Source organism: Eurosta solidaginis, chromosome 3 (genome assembly GCF_040869045.1).
Source record: "Eurosta solidaginis isolate ZX-2024a chromosome 3, ASM4086904v1, whole genome shotgun sequence".
NCBI classification, from domain to species: domain Eukaryota; kingdom Metazoa; phylum Arthropoda; class Insecta; order Diptera; family Tephritidae; genus Eurosta; species Eurosta solidaginis.
Genome location: NC_090321.1, coordinates 192,185,246 through 192,208,045, shown reverse-complemented (window position 1 = coordinate 192,208,045; position 22,800 = coordinate 192,185,246). Strand labels below are relative to the sequence as shown.

The 22,800-nt window shown below is 33.6% G+C and overlaps 1 protein-coding gene across 5 annotated transcripts in view; it reads right to left on the bottom strand.

Moving 5' to 3' along the window:
- Dll (Distal-less) overlaps window positions 1–22,800 on the bottom strand; it is a 199,798-nt gene that overhangs the window by 174,413 nt on the left and 2,585 nt on the right. For 3 of the 5 annotated variants that reach the window (XM_067774368.1, XM_067774371.1, XM_067774370.1), the window contains exon 2: window positions 2,820–3,007. In XM_067774368.1, coding sequence (XP_067630469.1) covers window positions 2,820–3,007 — 188 coding nt within the window. The remainder of the gene's footprint in view (window positions 1–2,819; window positions 3,008–22,800) is intronic. The other 2 variants (XM_067774369.1, XM_067774372.1) reach the window with 1 other exon arrangement.

Here is a 22,800-nt window from a genome sequence, read left to right as displayed (position 1 = left end):
ATTATTGCGTATGCGAACGTGTAATCACCTCTGTTTTTTGGCGAACCATGCTCTAGACCCTCAAACAGAGGCTTTCTTCAGGGATGGCTCCTACAAACTGAACGGAAATGTGGGCAGTGGTATCTACTCGTAAGATCTTTCGCTCCTCTTAAGTAAAAGGCAGGCGAACTATTATAGCCTCATTCGGGCGGAACTAATAGCCATAAAAGAGCCGGCTAGATGTATGTCTATGCATGTATCTACTCTGACAATGAAGTGACGATGGAAACCTTAAGGGTGGAAATACTTTGTCCAAAGGCAGCAAAATATGACAGACCGTAGCTTAACGATCTGAACTATAGATGCAACAAAGAGATGGGGAAGGTCCGAGTCACAGTGGTATGCGTGGGTACTAGCTAGAAAGAGCACTGAGCAGACTTAGTTACAAGTTGAGTATTATAGCTCCTGTTTTTAGTGCAAATACTGGATCGTATTGTATTCACCGAGAAAGCGAGCCTTACTCCCGGATGGGAACGTACATGAGTACGTTTTAAATCTTACTTGTCTCCCCTTAAGCCAATTGATTGGTATATTAATGAAATGATGTCTGATAGGAGTTTACTGCATACAGAATCCCTCCGAGCGATTTCCATCTGCATTAGACGGGTAAATTTGTTCACCTTTCATATATTCAATGAAGGAAGAACTTAGGCTCATTCAGTGTTGTCATAATGGGCGAATCGGCTTACTGAGCCTTAAGACATATAAAAACAAAAATACGACCCTTCTTTTCCTTCTTCTAACGACGAGACTCCCCGAAGGCTTTGGGAAGTTTATAGATATGGGCCTTTGGCTGATACTGAACCAGTACGTTTCGCACGAGAGCACCATTGATGTAAAAGCCCGACCAATGAACATATATAACCACGTCGTACCTTCTAGTTCATTTAACCACCTCCTGGGTGAGTTTGGCAATTGGGTTGGAGAAGCAATAAAATGCACTGACAATCCCTTGAAAGGGTTGCGTTTCAGAACCTCTTCAGCCTTCGATATTAACCCTATTATTCAATATATATATATCCTTTTTATATATCTTGGTAGTATGCTGAACAACCGCGAAGTAGTTGCTCCACCGTTTCTGGGGTCGGTGAGCATAATCCTCACATATCTCGACTATCAATCTTTTCAATAGATGAAGATCTTATTTCGTTACAGAGGATCACACATTTCTACGTCCTGTGAACGCAGCAAAATTTTGCACCTTATTACTAATCTTGCTACGACAGAACTGAGATATATAATCTTAACATGTGTGTTTGTGTGTTGTGACGCCCTGCACCCACAAAAAATTAAATTAAAGAAACGACTCGTTGACTCGCTAGGACCATCCACTGCTTTGAATAATATTGAACCAGTCTCAAATTTGTATTTATTTATCTCAGAATTTTAGGTGCAGAAGCCGTTTATTGTAGCTGAATGACCTCAAAATTCTTCAGGTCCGGGACGGACCCACATGTTTTACGCCGACTATGAACGGCGTCTGGAAGGCAGCTGAATTTTCATGGCAGAAATACACTCGGAGTGTTCGCTAAACCACTGCACGGCGACCTCGCGTAGAAAAACTTTCTTCTAAATAAAAAAAAAAAAACATTTTCTTCGTTTTAATGTTGTAATGCCCGATCCATGAACTCAGGACAGCGGCCGCCAGATATAGAGTCTTTAAAAAGAAGTTTCGTATTTAAACTCAAATTTCTGACTGTGTAGCAATACAGTGAATGAGATCAAGAAGCACTGGTAATGGTGACATGTTTAACCGAGCGATCAACACCATGGACGCCATTTTTATTGTACAGTAAAATGTGTAAATACATACATACATATGTACATATGCTAAACATGGAAAACAGAATGGAAAAACAACAACAGCAAGAACTAGATTCTTCAAAATGATATCCCTTTGAGAATGTCCCATTGGGCTGTTATTATCGAAGCCATACATATGTACATACCTACATATATATATATGTATGTATGTATGCATAAACCTGTGTCTCAATCGATCATTAGACACGTAAACATGTTTATTTATACACAATGCTATACAACAAGCAACAACAAACTGGATAAAGTGTCCTTTACATGAAAAAAAACACTGAGATAAAAATCTTGTTAGCCCTTTTTAAAGTGTCACAACAACTAAATAAATGCAGTGGGGAATGAAATAAACAAGTAGAGAAACGAAAATGAAAAACCTTTTTATATATGTATGTAGGGGTAGATGAAAAAGACAAAATAAATTTAGCGCCACGTCGAAATGCAAACATTAATATGATGATATCGGTATTAAATGTAAAAATTTGCTTATCAAGGTTTTGTTCTAATAAATAATGTAGATATAATTTTTAGTTTTATTATGTACGACCAAAAATCATTTAATTTTTAAGCGCTTACTTATGGTATGCAACTATTTATATCATTCAAATTGCAATCCAGGATATTTATTATAATTTTTTACAAAACCTACGGTTACACAGTTAGTCCCCCAGCTGGTCAATATCCCGCAAAAAACCATCATCATCGATAAAAAAAAAAAAAAACGTTGGAGAGTGTCTATATCGCTACAAGAGGAAGAAGAAATACAGTCTCGCAGTTTATGATAGCAATTTCCAACTTTCACCAAACCTGAAAACTTCTTGTAGCTTCCAAAAACACAAAAAACTCACTCATTGCTCTATTTGTGATTACATTGTTGTTTGATAGTTTTAAGAATTAAGGAATAAACAGAAATGTTAATATATTTTAACTTAACCTTAGCAAACATGTATTAATTTTTTATTTACATTCGTACTCACCATCCTTTGGTGGACTCGAGCAGGGCGGCGCGTAACTGCCTAAGTGATAGCCAGAATATGAATTTTGATGCATGGGCGGGAAGGGATAACCTAAGGCGCTGCGTGGACTTGGAAACCCAGCATCTTGTCCACCTTGTGGCCCAAAATGTTGATAGCCACCACGTATGCCACCGTAACTGGAATTAATAAAGAGAAATATGAATATAAAGGATTTTGTGGAAATGAATTACTATCTGAAAAATCTATTATAAGCAATCATAATTTTTAGAACCACTTTACTTAATTTTATAAAACAAAGTTTTTTTCCATGCTGATCGCAAAGAAATATATATAAAGGCTATCATTTAAACTATTCTTTATGCACCTATGCATATAATAAAAAACAAAATTTAAAAGTGTTTTGAGACTTGATATGAGATATTTTATGATGAAGGAAAAAAATTGTTTTTCAATATTCAGTATGATCCCCGATTCTTTAGAAACCGGAGTTTCAGGAGCTGTTAAAGTACCGTGGCAATCCAATAGCGGACTGCAAAAATGGCAAGAATTTTCGGGGATTCTATATTAAATATTTATTATGCAGTGAAAAACTTTGTGGGGGTCCACCACAGCTAAATCTTGAGCCGCAGTTGAAAACAATATTGAAGACTTCACTGGAACTTAACAACGAACAAGCATTAGGTAATACAAAAAAGGAACTATCGACAAAATTGATACCGTTGCCTACACAATGGGCAGAAGAAAACTTGTACATTTTGACAGAAAGACCCTATAAAAACATCGATACTAATATCAGAAATATTAGGCACAGTTTATTGCATAAAATATTATACTAAAATCAAACGCACAAATCACCAACTTGCTAAAAACCACTTTACATCAAAAAAGTTTCTAATACCACCATGATATAAATAGGCAAATCAATATATGTAGATACTTTTTTCTAAGTGTAGACAAGAAAGAAAAAAGAACGAATACTTGAGTGAGTACCTCAACAATTAGCAGGAGAAAATTGTTAGGAATAAACTCTCTGGACCAATGGGAAAGTGCAAGTATTTCTATGAAAATGACACTTATCATAGAAAGAACTTATAAACTTACAAAAGTTTTAAAAAATGCAACATTGGGCGCTTTCAGCGAACAATACATTTGGTGATACGTTGACATGGTTCCGCCAGTTGAGTGATAGAAAATTTGTGCTCTGAAAGCAAGCTGTGCCATCTGCCAAATGAAATAATTACACATAAGTTTTAGGGAAAACGACTTTTAAATTATCTTTTTTTTTACACTTCACTTTAATACTAACAGCAAAAACTGTGTTCGTAACCAATACTTCAAAATGTCGAAGAACTGTCAGAATAAACACATTAAGCGAATGTAGCGAAAACAATTCATGATCAGTAATTTGCCGTAAAATCGTCGCGGAACAACAAAAATACGCAATGAGCAAAAGTAAAAAAAAGAAAAACATTAAACGTTAAACGAACAAAAACAACGAAAACGACAGTATGAGTCGAACGACTTAAATTACAGACTTTCGCCTGCGATAATACTTTAAAATACCCATTCAAACAAGATACACTTGAAAGCTAATACGAAACAATATTAGTTTTAGAACATATACTATATCCAACTTTTAATGGTTTTAAACTATTCCTTATATCTCCATAGGTTTTACAATATCAAATACTTCGACGCACATTAAAATCATTCTAGTCACCTCTAACTGAAAGTAGAAAGTTTAAAAAGTTTAGTCATTTGTTTCCGGAACTTTGCTTTTATTTCTATAAACAAATGATTAACAATAAAATTTTAGTGCTCCACAAAGTCATGAGCCTAATAATTTGAACATCACAAAGTCTGTAAAACTTTATATATAATTAATTAACACAACTTTTTTATGACTTCATTAAACCAATACCAAAACCATACTGAATAATGTATGTATACTTATGTACATGTAAGTGTAAGGACATTTGTACATGTTTGAATTAGAACTGTGTACATATATGCTGGATTAAATTTTAACGATTTTTTATATAATATATCTACACAAACAAAATCGGTATAAACTATGTCGTCAGTAAATAAGAGAAACCGCACATAGTACTTTTGTAAAACATTTTTGAAGCGCTGAACACAACGGAGACGGTGGCCAATAGCATAGTCTATGAATATCATGATTCATGAATAAGTTTTTATAAACGATAAGTAGTCACTCTGTAATCAATCACGCAATAATTCAAAACCGCACTTAAACAAAATTTTCGTAGCCACTAATTCCTTCAGTATTTAGCTCGACGTTGATTTGCCCACTTCCCTCTTTAACTTTTTTATTCATTTACTATACGTATATACGCTTACTATATTTAGTTTCTATTTAAGTTTAGAGCTTACGATTTCGCGAACTTGTTCGAGAAGAGATTTCATGATCTCGAGCGTCTCGATATTCAATTTTATCACTGCACTGGCAGTTTTATATAGAGCTTACGATTTCTTCACAAACTCAAGCGAAAGTTTCCACAAAGCCACAGATAAAAACACAGGAATACACCACATACAGCGTTTGACTTGAATGCCGAGAAGCTCGCGAGACTTACGAGTGTTTCGTGACTCGAGAATCTCGAGAGACGCCGAATTCTCGATGAAAAATTATAACATTATGAACAAAATTATATAAATAAATACGTATATATGTTTTGAGTGAAATATGATTGGAAATGCGAAACAGGGTGCATAAATACTGTCATTATAGCGACTAAATTGAATGTCGAGAACCTCGCGAAATTTACAAGAAGAAGCCGTGTTCTTGATTTCTCGGGCCTCGAAATTCTCGCTTGTATTCGAGAAGAAATCATAAGCTGTATTAGAGATGCATTAGAGAACTACACAAGAATTCTAATGTCAAATCACAATATTTCTCTAATGTTAAAAACTTTGTTTGCTGGGTAATAGACCAAGCAGCATTATTACAGTCTTCGCCAAAGTAATTGAACTCCACTCGTCCCAGACACAGCTGATCTACAGCCATTATAACGATATTACATAGAATTAACATTTAACGCCATTTCTTATTCTCTTGGAATATTTTGATAGGACCGACTACAAATGGTTGTTCATAATCACTGTTTCTTCAGCGAGCTTAAGTGATTGAAACAGAACTTAATTATGTTCTATCTTTCTAGGCAAATTAAAAATCTTTCTTTGGGGTTTGGAGCCTATCTTACGACGTACTGTGGAAATCACTGACAAGCTATTACTTATACTTGCTAGACGGTTTTGCACCTCCACTGACAATATGAAAGGACAAGTAGAATATGTTGGTAAAAACATGCATAGGCACCTACATTGTATATGAAAACGTTATACATTATATATTCATGTTATACTTATATATAGAGCATTAACTAGCATTAACCACTAAACTATTTACTTTTCCTCTTGTTCCTAGATCGTTTTATGAATAAATAAATATTATACCAACACCTCGGATATGTTCAACAAAAGTTGTGGGCGTCCAGAATACTTTGTTAATGATAAGGTCCTGCATAAAAAACACTTGAGTCAACCACAAGAAATTCACACAGCAACATTCGACAGCCTACAAATATATTCTAAACAAGTGGTAACTTCAACATAAATGGATGTGGTTTCGGCTTTATGCACTTTGCGGTATACACAAAAAGAAAAACATGGCGTAAGAGAAATGCAATAGAAGGAAAATCTATTTATGAAGGAAGAACAAAAAAAATTAGTTTAAACGAAATTAACATTAATGTGAATGCTCCAAAATATTATACATATATATATATAAAAGGTTTACACCGTGCACTACACTCTATATTCAGATCTTTGAATGAGATCATTGATATCGATTTGTAAAACATTTTATGGCATGTACTTTACTATTAGATAGGCTTTCCATACAAAGTAGTTACAATCATTGCCTCTTGGCTTTTCAATGTTTGCTATTTAAATGAATTTTGGAAATACGCATACGTTCACCTATGTCGGTACTAAATACATATGTATGTATAATACATCCGTTTATTGCTTTCGCTAGTCGAGTTGTTCTCTTATGGCAAGTTGGAAGCCGCTTGCACGTGTGTTTGCCAAAAAAAAAAAAGTGAAATACAGCAACACGGAAACGGAAGCGTTTTCCATGCAATATCTGCGATCACGCACACAAATGACCATGGCGTGTAGATATGTATGTTTGAATGTGTTTGAGTACTTGCGTTTATTTTAGCAAATAAACGAAATGGTTAATCGATATATGTACATACATACACTCATAGAAAAACGCCGTTCTAAAATCTAGCACCACCGGACTCATTTCAAGCTTTTCATGTTCTTACTTTTTGGTTCTTGAAAAACGAACGACCAGTTCTTAAAACAACAACCTTTGCTTGAGCTGACACCATTTTCTTGAAAATAGAACGGCCGGTCTTAAAATATGAACAAATGTTCTATTAATGAGAACAATGTTCTTAAATTAAGTACAATGTTCTTAAAATAAGTTAAAGAATAAAGAAACGGTACAATTCGTGTACACTACAATGTTTAATACATAATCAGACCAATTCTAAATATTCTCGCGGAATTTTGTTCTCGCGGATTTTTTTATTCCCGCGGAAAATTACCTCCAATTCTGTTCTCCTAGGGAGAACAATAATTGGAGAACAGAATTTCGAATTTTCGAAGTCAGCTGTTTTGTCAATTGAAATTTCGTTGCACATTTCTTATTTTGTTTAAAAGATTGAAAAGTTTAATTATTGTTGCAAATTTGTTGGAAATTAAGAAATAAAATATAAACAATGCACAGTATTAATTGCATTTCATGTGGTATTCACTGAAATTAGTAATGAATTGGTGCCACAGCAACATCAACAGCGGAACATAAGAAGAAGACGGCCGCATAACACAAATCTGCCGGAGTTGCCTGCTTTCGTTCAGCAAAGCAATTTTCTGGCGGCCAAGTTGAGTTGAATTCGTCCTTCTTCATATGCCAAAATCTATTTAAGCCTTATTAAAAAATCCTTGCACAATTTCTGGATGGCTGTATCAAATATGTATACCAAGAGCTCTACCGTTGCTTATGATATACTTTTCGACTTAAAATAAATATTGTGGTCGTTGTTGTATTAACAGTGAGAATATTGGGGTAGAATGTAAATACATATTTTAGCACAAGTTTGTACAAATAAGTGTTCTTTATTAAAAGAACCAATTTCCTTTAACTATTTTGATGCATTCCCTTTAATTTAACTAGTGAAAAAACTCCTATGAAATGGTAGAGAAATATCCCTCTCCCTCACATTCATAATACCTACTTTTCTCCCATAACCGGTTTCCGCTTTTTCGAACATTGTTCAGAATAGGGGGAAAGGGAGAAGGGAAAAAACTCGCACGGAATTTTCGTTTAGAATTGGGCTGAATATGTTCCGGTTGCGATCGCGTGGCGCGAGTTCGATCACCGTCAAACTCTTAAATTTTTCAAAACAATTTTTTTAACTTTTATTTATCGTTCAATTCGACTTTCATTCACTTATGCAGAGCTTATTCTCAAACTTGGTATGAAATGTTTTAAGTATATAGGTATGCAGAGTACGTCTTCAACTAAAAAATGTCTCAATAAGAGAAATATATGAAAATATGTATATTATACGATTTTTCTTAAATATTTGGATTTTAATAATAATTTTTTTATTATTAATATTTTCTATTAAGGACAAAGAAATTACTATCAATAAAATATAAGTGGGTACTATTGCAAAAAATATTTTCCCCTCCCATCAATGATCAAGTATAAACCGTTCTTGAATTGAGAACGAAAACTGGTAAATCGAACACAATTCGTTCTCGAAACGTGAAAACGAAAAATCTTACTTCAAGCACAAACTGGTAATAAAAGCGAACGGTGTGCTTGGAAAAATTTTTCTTAAAACAAGTCCATCTGTCACGAGTTAAGAAAAAACTTACTTAACAGACTTTTGTCAACGAATGTTCTTAATTTTGAACTTGTTTCGTGCGCTTTAGAATGATTTTTTCTCTGAGTGTACGTAGATACCTACAAATTAATTTATACATAAACAGTGCATATTCTGTTAAACCTCAAAAAACAAAATAGGCTCTGCCCAGAAACCACAAAATGTCTGTCTGTTCACGAATTACCCACAGGGTGCATTTTGGTGTTTGGCGAGAATTCTATGGAAAATGGTATAACTCGGCCGTTCTATTGATACTCTACTGATTAAATTTTAGATATAATATTTTTTATATTCGGGCAGCCGCCGTGGTGTGATGGTAGCGTGCTCCGTCTACCACACCGAGAATCCTCGGTTCACGCCCCGGGCAAAGCAAAATCAAAAATTTTAGAAACAAGACTTTTCAATTAGAATAAAATTTTTCTAAGCGGGGTCGCCCCTCGGCAGTATTTTTGTCAAGCACTCCGAGTGTATTTCTGCCATTACCCTGCAAAAATGGAGAGTACTCCATGCATGCATACAAAAAATATGGTCCAATTAACATTGCGATGTCCTAGGACTGGACCATATACTCCAGCTCCGCATTACATCAGAGTAATCCAAGGAGTACCCACAGTCCAATAAACATCGTGTAGTGATTACAATCGTTAAAAACGAGCAATGATCGGCTTACAATGCGTTCGTGTAGAAACATGAGTTGGTCCATTGCTGCATTACAGTGGAGTATAATGGTAAGTACTCCAGTGGACCACATGATCCAACGATTTTTGCAGGCTAAAAACTCTCAGTGAAAACTCATCTGCCTTGCAGATGCCGTTCGGAGTCTGCATAAAACATGTAGGTCCCATCCCGCCAATTTGTAGGGAAAATCAAGAGGAGCACGCCACAAATTGGAAGAGAAGCTCGGCCTAAAATCTATTCGAAGGTCATCCCGCCTTACATTTATTTATTTATTTTTAAATGCCACATTTCAGTGTACAGAAGAAAAAATTTTAATTAATAAAATATTTAAAAAGGACCTATAACTAAAGACATGCGTATGAAAAATTTTTTAAGAGATTTGCAGCCGCCTTAGGTTCTCCAAAACCAAGTTGTTATATTTCTGAACCCTAAAAAACTTAAACAATTTTAGGTACTCGTTTAAAGGATTTTTCTAAGCATTTACCGGAAATATGTAAACTACACGTAAGAGTGGATGAATGCTTAAACAATGCCTTAGATAATCCCCACTTCAACTTGTATATATATATGTATCTAAATCATTACCTGAAATAATTTTAATTATATTTTTGTTGTTTTAGTAAACTTTTATCCAAATACTATTCAGGATAATTTTTATATATTGTCAAATATTTGGGCAATTCACAAGGGTTTCGTATTCACGTAAAATTTTAAGATTTGAGTTGTTTCCATGAATTGCAATATACAATTTGAATAAGCCTAATTATTAGTTCCTCTGAGTTTTCACATGACTTATTGTAACTGAAAATCATGAATCATGATGGTCTGGAACTGTTCCGCACAAACACATGCTCATTTATATTTTTCACGCAGTTATACGAATATATTTAATAGAGAAATATTTTTATTTGTCTTTAATTAAGGCCGAAAACTGTAAAAATGTTTACAATTTGTCCTGAGCCTGCCATAAAATGCTCTATATTTTAAAAGTTAAGAAATTAAAAAAAATTAACTATGTTTTCTAGAATTCTGGAGAAAAGAAAATTTGTAAAATCAAGCCAAGTACGTATTTATTACCCTCCCAAGTACGTATTTATTACCCTCCCAAAAACTTAAAATTGATAAAAGAAACTGTTCTTTGCAGCTTTTCTACAGAAGAAAAGCCTAGTACTCACATCTTTCGAACGGTCAAAAAAATTTACAAAATTGCAATTAAATATCTATATAAAAACTGTTCTCGGTAGCTTTTCAATGGTTTTACTGTTCCTTAGAAGAAAAAAATATTTACGATTTTCCAAGAGCCGTACAATTTTAACAGTTTCAAATGGTTAAATAAGCTGTTCTGTGTAGCTTTTCTATAAAACTTCGGTTCCTGAGAAGAAAAAAAAAATTTTTGTTCTGAATGTTTAGTGTTATATTGCATAACTTCTTTTCTCCTTCTCAAGTAATTTAGAGCTGTTGACACAGAATAGTTATTCCTTTGTCTCTTTTCGACATGACAACTTTAGAACTAATTTTTCATCTTATTAGATATAACTTGTTTTTTGCTTTCTGCTTGCAAAATTCACAGCTTTTTATGCTTGCCTTCACGGATAAAAATGTATGCCTAAAGTTTAAACCATTCATCCGTTTAAGCACTCTTTTAACTTTGTACTAAATTGAAAACTTTTGAATATATTATAATTAAAAAAACAATTTTAGTTAGCTTTTGTTTAAAAAAAAAGTCTGAAATGTCAATGTGGTTTTCAAACAAAACCAGAAATTTTTAAATACCTACAAATAGAAGCTCGAAGACACTTTTAAAACAAAACCAAAAAATTGGTTGGGTAGAGTGCCCGACTATGATTCAGGGAAATTGAACTCAAAAGCAGCCGACGGACAAGTGTAGACTTCTCCCGATTAAAATTGAAAACAAGTTCTGCGCATTAATTTTCACGAAACCGAAATTTTAAAATTCAAACTTCCAACCTTTTATGATAGGCCAGCACAGCTCCTGTATACCACAACACTTTAGAACTGTTGAAAGCCAAATCAGATTTTTTTTTCAATTTATTGACATTTTCTTATTTCTGACCGACATAGAGGAAAATTAAAATAGTTGACATATGTATGTTATTTCGCAGAACTTTTTTTCACAGAAACCTTGGAGCTATTGAGCATCTCTACCGTGAGGAGTTTTGATTTTAAACAGGTTTTCCAAGATTCACAGTATTCATCGATTTTTATGTTTAAAGCATAAACATTTATGAATGATGAATATATAATTTTAGTTGATTACATTTGCGCAAAATGTATTCGTATTTTGGTATACTGAATCTAAATCTGGGATACGTTCAGTTCGTACAGCTCAAAGCGACAAGTAAACTGCGAAAAGTAGTTAAAAATCGAAATATTTTTTATCAGTTTTGATCATTCTTGATTTGTTAGGGGTTTTAGAGTTGGACGGACCTCATACACGGATTCTGCATTCTGCACTTAAAAAAAAACAAAGCACTTTTTTTTTCATTTTTGATACAAAAGCACACACAACCCTTAAAATCTTAAATACTAGAAATTATACACTCAAAAACTGCTGCATATTTACATATTTTTAAAATAAATTTTTTGATAAATTCGGTTATTTTTGCTCTAGCCTCACATGAATTTGCAAAGAAAATTATAAAAACGCGTTTTATGCATATTCGTAAAATTCGATGCACTTTCGAAAAGACATCCACTTAGATTCATAGAAATTTTCACATTAAATTGTCACTCGCTGAATTTAGTTTAATTTCACATTTTGTACGACCGATCTCCAGTACAAGGGTCTAATTATGTAGCCTACGCTGCTGAAGTGATAATCGCCAGAGCCTTCTTTTAACAAGCAAATATTACTTAATTGTTGTGCTGAGTAATATGGAGTGATAATATAGGAATGTACATAAATACAAATAGAAAAGTTTCTATTGAGTAAGTTTTGCATACAAATATGAATACTCTGCTAGGAAAATAATTAATTAATTCAAGGGTCGAACAGTAATTAAACACTTCCCGTTGCAGTGATTTTCAGTAGAATACATAAAAAAAAATTACCATCAAATTTCAATGAGCGCGTTTCGATGTTGCACTCCGACGCCTATTTTGAAAGACCCAAAGTCTACTACACCCAATAAATCTCGAATAGAATGCATGCGCATGTAGTATAATATTTAAGTACTGAAGTTTAATTGAATCTACGACGCTTTTACTCACATTTCCGCCCCACACATCGTAATCTAAGCTCATGTATATATGTATATGTAAACTTTACTCAGGGACCGTAAATAAATATTACTTAGCAAACTTAAACAATCCTGTTGAATATATTCCAAATATAGCAAAAAAAAAATAATATAAATAAACACAATTTTATAACAAAATGTCAATCAATTGATAGAAAGTTTATAAAGACATTCATTATAAAATACTAGCAAATATTTTTTATGGAAATAATATTTACATATCTGCTATATTATTCAGAAAATAACTGTTCGACTTTGAGCGATAAATAAAACTCCAAAAATAACACTTCCTGCTATAAATAAAAAATTAAACAATTTTTGTTGTTATATCGGCCTACTGATTTGTAAGATCGCGGGTTTGAATCGAGCTCAAAGCCTAACAATAATTATTTTATCTTTTTTATTGATATGATAAAATTGTTATGATTGAATTGAATAAATTATTAAATTAGAATAGAAGAAAGAGAACATTTAGACAACTGCCAAAGCTCGTTGTATAGATCCATTTCGGGAGCTGCTAAATTCCTTCTTCGGCAACGTTTAGGCGCCGCTGCGGTAAAGAAAAAATTTATCATAACAAAAATAATTATAAAATAATTATTGTTAGGCCTTGAGCTCGATTCAAATCCGCGCTGTAAAAAATTAAACTCTAAAAATGACTTTTGAAAAGTGATTTTGAAAATATAACTGAAATACGTTTCGCTCCCTGATTTGTTATATAGATTAGTACAAAAAACAGCGCGTAACTTGCAATTGAGAAAAAACTTAGACCAAAGCAAAAAATCAGGGCACTCAACACTGAAGTTCAAACATTTAAACGAATTTTTATGGAGCGAAGTATACAATAAAGTGGGCAGCATTCGGTTAGTTTAATTATATTATAAATAACAACAATGCTGACATCAATAAAGGGTGCTGTGGCAGCAAGGACAGATTATAAAATTTTTGATTATGGGGGTTGGAATAGTATGTTTTCCATTAGGGTATACATATTTGATTGGCGGCCCGTTGTGTAGTGGTAGTGTACTGACCTAACTAATTAATGGTCCCCGATGAAGAGCATCAAAATACTTTGAATATTTTATCAAAAAGGCAGTCACGACTCTGCAGTGGCTTGGCCAGCAATAATCCAGGAAGAGGGTTTCTCAGAAATTCGAGATAACCTCGCATGTATACTCAAAATTTGCTGCCTATATTTTTAGTAAGAGTTATGTTCATTTCGATATCCCAGCCCGTATTGAAGATTGTGGCATATGTAAAAGTAGACAAGGGACAGTATAGACAAGAGTTATTAGAGGTGGTTTTTAGTTCAGCACAGAGAGAAGAATTTCGGTCTAAAAATAAGACCAAATTAACTCTATTAACGTATTTGGAATAAAAACATTTTAAAGTCAGAATAAGAATCTAGTACTCGAAAGAAGTAGCTATAGTGATCTTTTATTTTCATTTCACATCTCGCATTTTTTCTCTTCTCGAATCATCACCACCAATTCTTCGTTAAGCAATATGTGAAATGAAAATAATATATTTTATTGAATTTTTCTTCTGATACAAAAGGTGTATGAAATAAAAAAATAAAAAATGTAAGGCGCGATAACCTCCGAAGAGATTTAAGGCCGAGCTTCTCTTCCAACTTGCGTCGTGCTCCATTTAATTTTTCCTACAAATTGGCGGAACGGGACCTACTTGTTTTATGCCGACCCCGAACGGCATCTGCAATGCAGATGAGTTTTCACTAAGAGCTTTTCATGGCAGAAATACACTCGGTGTGCTTGCCAAACACTGCCGAGGGGCAATCCTGCTTAGAAAAAATTTCTTCTAATTGAAAAACCTTGTTTCTAAAATTTTGATGTTACTTTGCCCGGGAAGTGAACCCAGGATCTTCGGTGTGATAGGCGGAAGGTGATAGTGAAACGAAGAGGAGAGTAAGAGTCGATTATGGTAAATTGGAAAGACAAAGAGAGGAGAGGAGATAAGAGAGGAAGAAGAGGGTGAGACAGAGGGGAAACCGATGGATAGATAAATAAAATCGGAATGTGTGTCGGGTTTAATCATAAGGACGGCAGCTATTGTTAAATGCGAATCCATTTTGTTATATTGAATTCACCTGCCCATTTTATTGCATTCTAATCCGCTCTGAATTATATCATACTTAATATAAGAGCTATGTTCTCTAATTTAGGCCCACTTGTAAAAGGGCAAGTTATCTTTTTAACGCAAAAATGTATGAGTTTAACCCCTCATGTCACGTTAACTCCTTTGTAAGCATAGATTGTAAGCTAGATTTTTTCTCTGAGTGAGAACACATTAGGAATAGCGAAGAGCTCTATTAACCACCATAGTTTTTATGGAAAGCCATACACTCAGAGAAAAACGCCGTTCTAAAATCCAGCACCACCGGACTCAACTCAAGCTTTTCATGTTCTTACTTTTTTGTTCTTGAAAAACGAACGACCTGTTCTTAAAACAACAACCTTGTTCTTGAACTGACACCATTTTCTTGAAAAAGAACGGCCGGTCTTAAAATATGAACAAATGTTCTATTAATGAGAACGATGTTCTTAAATCAAGCCCAAGAAAAAAAAACGGTACAATTCGTGTGCACTACAATGTTAAATACACCATTTGGCAGCAGCTATTAAGCAGTTGTAGTGGCCCAGCGGCGATGATGTTGCGCTTGCGATCGTGTTGCGCGAGTTCGATCACCGCCAAACTCTGAATTTTTTAAAACAATTTTTTTTTTTTGTTCTATTTTTTTAACTCTTATTTTTCGTTCAGTTCCATTCACATATCCACAGCTAATTCTCAAACTTGTTATGAAATGTTTTAAGTATATATGCAGATTACATCTTTAAATAAGAATAATTTCTCAATAAGAGAAATGTATGAGAAAATGCTTATTATGCATTTTCTTAAACTTTTGAATTTTAATAACAATTTTTTTGTTGTAAATATTCTTTATTTATGACAAAAATATTATTATTAATAAAAATTAAATAAATATATTTAAAAAAATACTTTCCCTCCCACCAAAGATCAAGCACGAACCGTTCTTAAATTGAGACCGAAAAATGTTAAATCGGCCCCAAATCGTTCTCGAAGCGTGAGAACGAAAAATCCTAAATCAAGCCCAAGTAGTGCTTGAAATGAGCACAGAAGGTTCCACATCAATACCAAAGTGGTCATAAAATACGAACGGTGTGCTTGGAAAAACTGTTCTTAAAACAAGCCCAAGAGAAAAAACGTGCTTAACAGACTTTTGTCAACGAATGTTCTTAATTTTAAACTTTTTTCGTTCGTTTTAGAACGATTTTTTCTCTGAGTGTAAGAAAGGACTCTTTCCAAGGCGTCGCGAAAATGTCATACTTTAGAATGATGTTAAAAAATCTGTAAGTAAGTGGTAAATTTATTCTCAGAAAAGTATTTGCAGAACTTCCTGAAGTTCTCTAGGTATAGTTAAACGAAGTCAGAAAACAAATATGCAGAAAAGAAACTTAATTGAATTCAGTTGATATGGATGTGAAGAATCAACCAGAAGTAAGAAATCTTTTGGCTGTCGCTAGAATTCTATCTATAAATTTTATAGCTAATCTGTTCGAAAAATACCTAATATGATAGAACAACAGACCAAAATATGCAAAAGTTTTCAATTCTTCAAAGTTTTTGTACGAAAATAGTATCCAAGAATTGCAATTAGTTTGCTCTTCAAACACAACAGTTATGGACTTATTCAAAAACTGCGCTTTAACTAAAATTTGTATATTTGTTTGTTTAATGGTGTGTTTGTGGCGGTTTTCAAATTGGTACCATCGCAATATGCCAGTAAATGTTTGTTTCTTTTCAGTTTCTCTTAAACAAACTTAAATAAAAATAAATGTAAGGCGCGATAACCTCCGAAGAGATCTAAGGCCGAGCTTCTCTTCCAATTTGCGTCGTGCTCCTCTTGATTTTCCCTACAAATTGGCCGGACGGGACCTACATGTTTTATGTCGAATCCGAACGGCATCTGCAAGGCAGATGAGTTTTCACTGAGAGCTTTTCATGGCAGAAATACACCCGGAGCGCTTGCCAAACACTGCCGAGGGGCGACCCCGCTTAGAAAAATTTTCTTCTAATTGAAAAACCTTATTTCTAAAATTTTGATGTTGCTTTGCCCGGGAGTTTAACCCAGGGCATACGGTGTGATAGGCGGAGCACGCTACCATCACACCACGGTGAAATTTCAATTATTATAAGCCGGTGTTAAGCTCATGAATTCTTAAATATTAAAATTTTTTATTTAAATTTTGTCTCTTTTTGTTTTAATTAAATTTCATTTTAAATTTTAATTATTTATTTAATTAACTATTTAATGCTTCTTAATTTGATATTAATATTTTTTTGTTAGTCAATTTCTCTATTTATTATATTAAAGCACTTTCTTAATTATTATTCGTTTTAACTTTCTACCCTGATTTAATTTTGTTAATTTTTTTTTTTTAAACATCTGCCATAAATTAGGAAGTCAAAATAGGAAACTTTAGACGATTCCGATTTCCGAAAAAAGGTAGAAAATCCGATTTACACAATTACAAAAACGGACGTATTTGCAGAATATTCTTAGCAAAAACCAGAAATTCGAAAATATCTACTTCCTATCTCAAAATTTAAGTCCATAGCAAGATTTATTCCAAAAATCCTTCCTTCATTGAACCAAAATGTCTATGCGTCTCGAAAATTCTAGCAGTTCGCCCATAATAAAGAAGAGCGGCAAAATTGAAAAAAAGTTAGAAGCTTCAAATGTTCCCGTGAGTAGGGACAGCCAAATTCTATCGATAAGACAGCAGAGCTGAAGAGATATTCAGCCCAGCAGTCGATAATTACAAAGGTGCATTTCTGAGAGAATTTAAATACATTCAGTTAAATTTAAAAATCCAAATCAGATTTGAAAGGATAACTTTTTCTAATTCATGATCATAAATGTAAGAATTTTGGGATAACTAAAAAGCAATCGCCCTTTCGCCTCTTGCTATATCCACCCATGTGCCTGATACTCGGGCATATCTACATACGTTTATATTAAGAAGTACATACACATAAGTATGTATGTATGAACGCAGTTGCCATCAGCTTGTAATATAGAAATAATAAATTTAGTTATTTATTGAAATTTTAGTAATGGACTCAGGCCCATGCCTCAGTGCGGGTTTAAACTCCAGTCAAAATTAACTATGGGGCGAAGGGGCGATCCCCCCAGGACTAGATTTTTTTTTCCAAAATTTATTCGGAACAAAATTTTTTTCACGAAGTCCCAGAAACCCACTTTTTATATGCAGTATTTGTATAAATATAATGATGGATATTTGATCGTTACTTTTCATAATGCAGTTTTTGTATGAATGCTTTAATCGAGTATCAATTTTCAAATAATATTAGCGCTCAACGGTAAGAATGCTCATGCAAATCAGTTCAATGCTCAGAAATATTTGCACTGTTGATAACATACTGAATCAAACCTTACTTTATTGAATAAAGTTTATTCATAATCTTATATGATGGCAATATAAGAGAAAATTTTGTAACTTTCCTTGATGTGTACGATTCGATTCAAGAAGAATATGTTATAAATAGAGAAAAAAAATTGACAGGTGTAGCCTTGGCACACATAGTGATTTAATAATTTAGGAATACCTTTCGAAGATTGCGTTGGAATTGGAACGGATGGATGTTCTGTAATGACATCAGAAGTTAAGGGAGCTGTGCAGGAACTTATTAAAATATGTACCAATGCTAATCATTGTCCGTGTTTCAGCCATTGTCTTAATAACTCGATTGTGAAAACGTCGAAAATTCTTCAAACAAAGGATTGTATTGCGTTGATGAAAAAAATTATCAGTATTCCAAATCAGTCTCCGAAACGTACAATAGTTTTCAAAAAACATCTGCAGGAATCATTAAGTGGACTATGTGAAACGCGCTGGTCTGAAAAACATGATGGTCTAATGCAGTTTGAAGAAAAAATCACAAAAATTGTTGCTTCGTTTCAAGAAATTTCTACTTGGCAAGATTCAACAACAAGTTCTGAGGCTCGTTCTATGTTGAAATCTATTTACGAGACAGAGTTCGTGATTTCAATGATTTGTTTGAGCAATGTACTTTCTGTTACACGACCACTAAGCTTACTTTTGCAAACATCGTCAATAGGTTTGAATCAAGCTTCTGAAGCATTGAGTGATTGACTTTGCGAACATTAAAAAAACCATAGACTTGAAGCAGAAAGTCGTTTTTCGGGACTTTATAAAAAAGTAGTCGCTTTAGCAGATGAGTTGAAGTTTGATATTGTCCTCCCACGAATTGCTAAAAAGCAAATACATCCAGCGAATTACAGTTCATCAGACGCTGAAGAGTATTATCGAAGAGCAATTTATATACCTCTTCTTGATCATATCATTCTTGATTTACAAGGTAGATTACCTGAAGATACATTGCAAGTTTTTAATCTTAATTTGCTACTTTCATCGCGAATCATCAAAGATAATACACTGCAAAAAAAGAATTTATCTAAAGATCTTGTCCAAGATCTTGGTAAAGGATACACATCTCTTATTGGAGGAAATAAAATTAATCTAGATGGAGAGTACGAAGTGTGATCAGAACGTTGGTCTGATAAGCAACACAAAAAATCAATTCCACTATCAGCTGAAAAAGTTTTAAATGATTGCAATGAATATGCGTTTCCATCAATAAATGCTCTTATCAAAATTCTGGCCACGCTTTCAGCTAGCAATGCTTGTGCTGAAAGGAATTTTTCGACATTTCGCCGGTGGTTATGGTCCACAATGTCCGAGAACAGACTCACTGGTCTTGTACGTTTAAATACCCATTTCGATATTGAGATTGATATTGATCATATAATTGAAAGATATGTAAAAAAAGGTAAGCAAAGAATTAAATTTACTGTGTGAATATGAACTATGCAGAAGATAAAAATGATGTCAAAAAATTGGATGTACTATTGTTAATTTGAATAACTAAATGAAACCAAATATGTGTATGGAAATATTAAACGATGTAAAAAATACTAATAAATTTACCCCTAAAAAATAACGTTCTGCTATACGTTTCCCTTGTTTTTTTGTCTTGTATTTTCACGTATAAAGTATCTTGATGTGAACTTTGTTCAAAACACATCAGCTATTGGGAGAAACAATTACTGACTGAAATCGGCCCCCCTCAAAAAGCAGCCTGGATCCGCCACTGCTCGACATACCTGGATACGGCTTCAACATCACGTGTCGTATCCGTATTTTAAGATGTAGAAGATAATAACTGATGTTGGATGTTGTAGTCGCAGGTGTATATCGGTCAAGTTTGTTTGCGAGTTACCTGTGGTTCGAATAGCTCACCTTCGCATGCTTCCTTCCCCTGATGAAATAAGATTATTATGTAGTATCATATTTTGAATGAGATATGAAGAATAAATGCATCATAATCGCATTCAAAAATGATTCAAAAATCTCAACCAAAACGATTGAAATATGTTCACGAATATTATCAGAAAATGACTGTGAAAAGCAGTCAAATATTACTCTAAAACAATTAAAGCTCAATTTTACAATGATATCAAATATGAATAAAAATCGTTTCGAAATAGGAATCATAAATGATTATTCAAGAATAATCACATTTAAGGTACATTTTTTTCCCGATGATACATTAATTTTCGAACAGAAAATGCTTTTAAATTTGAACGTTTTTAATCATCTTGGGGTATGACATTTAAATATTTTTTTATCAAAATTTTCAAAAAATGCTGGCTGGGAGGTATTTTCATACTATTTTAGCAGAATTTAATTTAAGGTGTTTGGTATTCAAACTTGCAGCTTCTCATATTTAAATAAAGCAAACTTAAAATGAATAGGAACGTATTTAATATTCCAAGACCGGTTTTCTCTGGGTGTGGCAAGGTTAAACTTTAGTCAACTTTGACTGGAGTTTAAGCTCGAACTGAAAAACCGGGCATTAAACTAAAGAAGTTATAAATGAAAAATTTGTAATTATTTGTAATTTACATAGCATGCATGTGTGTACATATTGGAAGTATGTACAAATGTATACAAATTTGAATCGGTACCACATACATACATACATACGTATATTGCGGTGGGTGTGTTAAGGTGCTAGCCACGCTTTTTCTTAGTTGATTACTTGACTTTCCGTCGAAAATGCCATTTCTCATTTGTCAAATGCTGCACTTTATTTTATGCTTAATAACGTCTGCGCTTATCGATGTACTATGTACATATGTTTTGCTACTGATTCACTGATAACGATCGGAACATGCATATTTCATTAGTCTATGTTATAAATATTTTATTATCTAACTTAACTGTTCCGACTCCTTTAAATGTATCACGAAAAAATATCAAAATTCACATCAGTGGCGCACCCAAGATTTTCGAAATTTCGAGGACATCTATTACACACAGTTCCTCAAGACTTCTTGTTTTTTTTTAAATAAGAGCGGGGGTGACCTTTTTTGCTTGCTTTTCAAATAAAACATTTGTTGGTATTGTCAATATCAAGTTCAAGGTATCATGTATGCAAATGTGAGACTTCACAGGAGGCTTCTCATCTCTTACCAGTAATTTTGACTGCAGACTTTCAAAACTCTTGTCACATAATGCAATCCATTAATTCAATTGTTCTGCCTTTGAGTCGAGAATTGGAGTTGAAGAAGATGCTTTGAATGGATTCAAGGAAAAGCGGCAAAAAGCCGAGAAAGTTGTTTGGACGTGTTTCAAATGCGATTGAAATCAGAAAGCCGCGTTTATGCAATCGTCAAAAAAACATGTAGCATCTCGACATTGCAATTATCCCCTTCAAAGTCGCTTCGGAAAGCACAAATCAATTTTCCAAAGCTTTGATTCGTTATTTCTCAAGCAAGAATTCAATAAAGAGAAAATCACAGAACTCGAACTCTAAAACTTTTACGAAGAATAACTGCATTGTTCCGAAAGTGATTTCGTATCTGAAGTCAAGATGTGGAGGCAACGAATTTGTTATCAAAGCGTTCGAAATGCGCTGAATGCGTTGTCGGTAAGTTTTATAGTAATAAATGTGAACACGTTCAAAAATTTAAATTGCGAGTTTTGGCAGTATTGCCAGTTAACAGCAATGCCAGAAATTTAATTTTCAACTTTGAAAAGAATCAAAAATTATTTGAGAAATACGATAGGACAAGACAAGAGCGTCTCAATGGTCTACCTTATTTGAATATCTATAAGCGGATTGATTTGACTAAAGACGAAATCTTCAAAGAACATTTCCAAAAGCTTCGAAAATTTAAAAACGATATAATTTTTTTTAAAATCACACAACTTTTTTTAATTCTCGATTTGAATTGTACTTGTCAAATTCCAAGGAACGGAACAATGGCTGTGAAAAATATGACATTTGGGATCCCGAAGGGAGTGGGAAAACGCTATCTCAGATTTTTTTCAAATATGCATAGTATTACTATTCGGTTCAAGAATACCTTATTCAGAACTCTCAAAAACTTGAAGTGCCGGGACTGTTTTAACTCAGACTCGGGTTCTACCCGTCGAAATCGCGAAAGTATAGTTCTGTTTTTGACTACAGAAATTATTTAAATTTGACAAAAATATCTCGAATACCTGAACAAATTTGGAAAGTCTGACTTGAGTTTAGGATTCTGTGTAATAATCCTTAGAGACCAATAAGAAAGATCTTGCCGCCGGTTTTTTATGTTTTTTGTTCCCCAGTGTAATGCTTTTTTTTGCTTTAAAAATAAAATAAATTATTTAAATGAATGCTAAAAAGTTATTTTCAACAATCCCGGGAATAAATGATGAATGAGTTTAAAGAGCTCTCAAGAGAGGGCTGAAACTAGGCTCATTACGAGCACACCCATAGAAAAAAGCATGAAATTATAAATATTTTCACTTAGATTTAACTATTTTTACCAACGTATGCACTTAAAATATCTTTTGATCATCAACATTGTGTTTTCAAGGATGAAAATACTTAAACCAAATTAGA